The 1,417-nt window shown below is 44.2% G+C and overlaps 1 protein-coding gene across 2 annotated transcripts in view; it reads right to left on the bottom strand.

Moving 5' to 3' along the window:
- ssbp4 (single stranded DNA binding protein 4) overlaps window positions 1-1,118 on the bottom strand; it is a 68,516-nt gene extending 67,398 nt beyond the window's left edge. For both annotated transcript variants that reach the window (XM_062555912.1, XM_062555913.1), the window contains exon 1: window positions 978-1,118. In XM_062555912.1, the coding sequence (XP_062411896.1) occupies window positions 978-1,033 (56 nt within the window). In that variant the 5' untranslated portion in view covers window positions 1,034-1,118. The remainder of the gene's footprint in view (window positions 1-977) is intronic.
- Window positions 1,119-1,417: the final 299 nt, after the last annotated feature.

The raw sequence follows: 1,417 nt of genomic DNA, 5'->3' as shown, positions 1-1,417 counted from the left end.
GTCTTCACGATTTATCAAACATGGACATTTAGGGATGACTTGGAGACAAAGTGTCTTAAATGTAAAGAGACGTAAATGCAACTCGGGGATAGAGGAAAAGTTTCAGCATTGCATTCACGCTGAACAGTCCTGGTCCCACTGAAGTGACTTTGCTGTCATAGCCCAATTAGTTTGCAACAGCATTGCAATCGACAAAAATATTGCATTTACCCTGCTTTAGAAGTCGCAACACGGGATGAGCAAATGTTCGTACAACCTATTATGTTTAGCCCTTAACATTTAACACTGCCTTGTGTGGACTGCATTACTCTATACATACAACTGTCTTAGATAGGCTACAGAATGACAGCGGTGTAGCTAAATGGGTAAAATAGATAACATAAGCATGCCTAAGGTAAAGAATGTCCTTCTCTGCACTTAACATCTTACATACGAAGCTAACACAAAGTCTTCATATAACCCTTGGGTAATAAAACGCCGGGAATCTAGACTTTGCCATCTCCACGCAAACAATGCTTCTCCGTCCATGCAACTCCTCCCCAAAGAGACAAAAGAACGAACAATAAATTCCTGACAAAACACGGTAATTCTTCATTACGGATTCTTATCCCCTAAACTGTTTTCTACACTGGTGCGAAATCCCTGCAAGCGCGTAACAATGTATCTTCACCTTCTGTGAGAGAACGTGCAACTTCCACTTTGGCAGTAACACACTAATATATTCCGAGCAACTATGCTATACTATTGTAACAGTCAAACGCGTCCAAGTCGCCGCACGATTTGCCGAGAATGGCTAAAAAGTATAACAACCGAGGCGAAAAGTTAAAGAGACGCGCCACAGCTGGAGCAGATACCGTACCACGGGAGCGAGCTTGTAACGTGCACACCTTTAAACAATAGTAGTCACAGTTTAGAAAGTTGGGACTCCGCAATAACCCCGCTTTAGCACTCTTTAAATGTTGTGCAATTTCACTTACTTTTCTCTTGCTTGGCTATCGGAAGGGACGACTGCTCCTTTACCTTTGGCGTACATGCTGGATACTGTTTTAAGACTTTTACCCCTCTCAACACCTGTCAAAGAAGGCAGCCAGGAAAACGCTCTATCTCCATAGCTACCCCTTTAGTGTTTTTCCTCCCCCCCTTCTCCATTCCCCTCCTCCCCCTGCACTTTTTTTTACATCTCCAACATTGGCCACAAATCAGGCACAGTTTCTATTGGGGGAACTTGAAACTGCTCACTGGTGGATTTTTTTTTCTAACCGCTGTTCCAGGAATGTGCCTTCCCTCCCTCCGCTGTGCGGGCGGTGGGGGCTTCTTAAAGGGGAACGCACACTTCTTGTTTACTAGGCATAGGAACCAAGACAGCCCTCTGTGTTTCACATGACTGCAACTCAAGAACCAGGAGAACTCTATTTCT

The sequence above is a fragment of the Sardina pilchardus genome, chromosome 15 (assembly GCF_963854185.1).
Source record: "Sardina pilchardus chromosome 15, fSarPil1.1, whole genome shotgun sequence".
Classification (NCBI taxonomy): domain Eukaryota; kingdom Metazoa; phylum Chordata; class Actinopteri; order Clupeiformes; family Clupeidae; genus Sardina; species Sardina pilchardus.
Note: the sequence above shows the minus strand (reverse complement) of the source record. Positions and strands in the feature narration are given on the sequence as shown.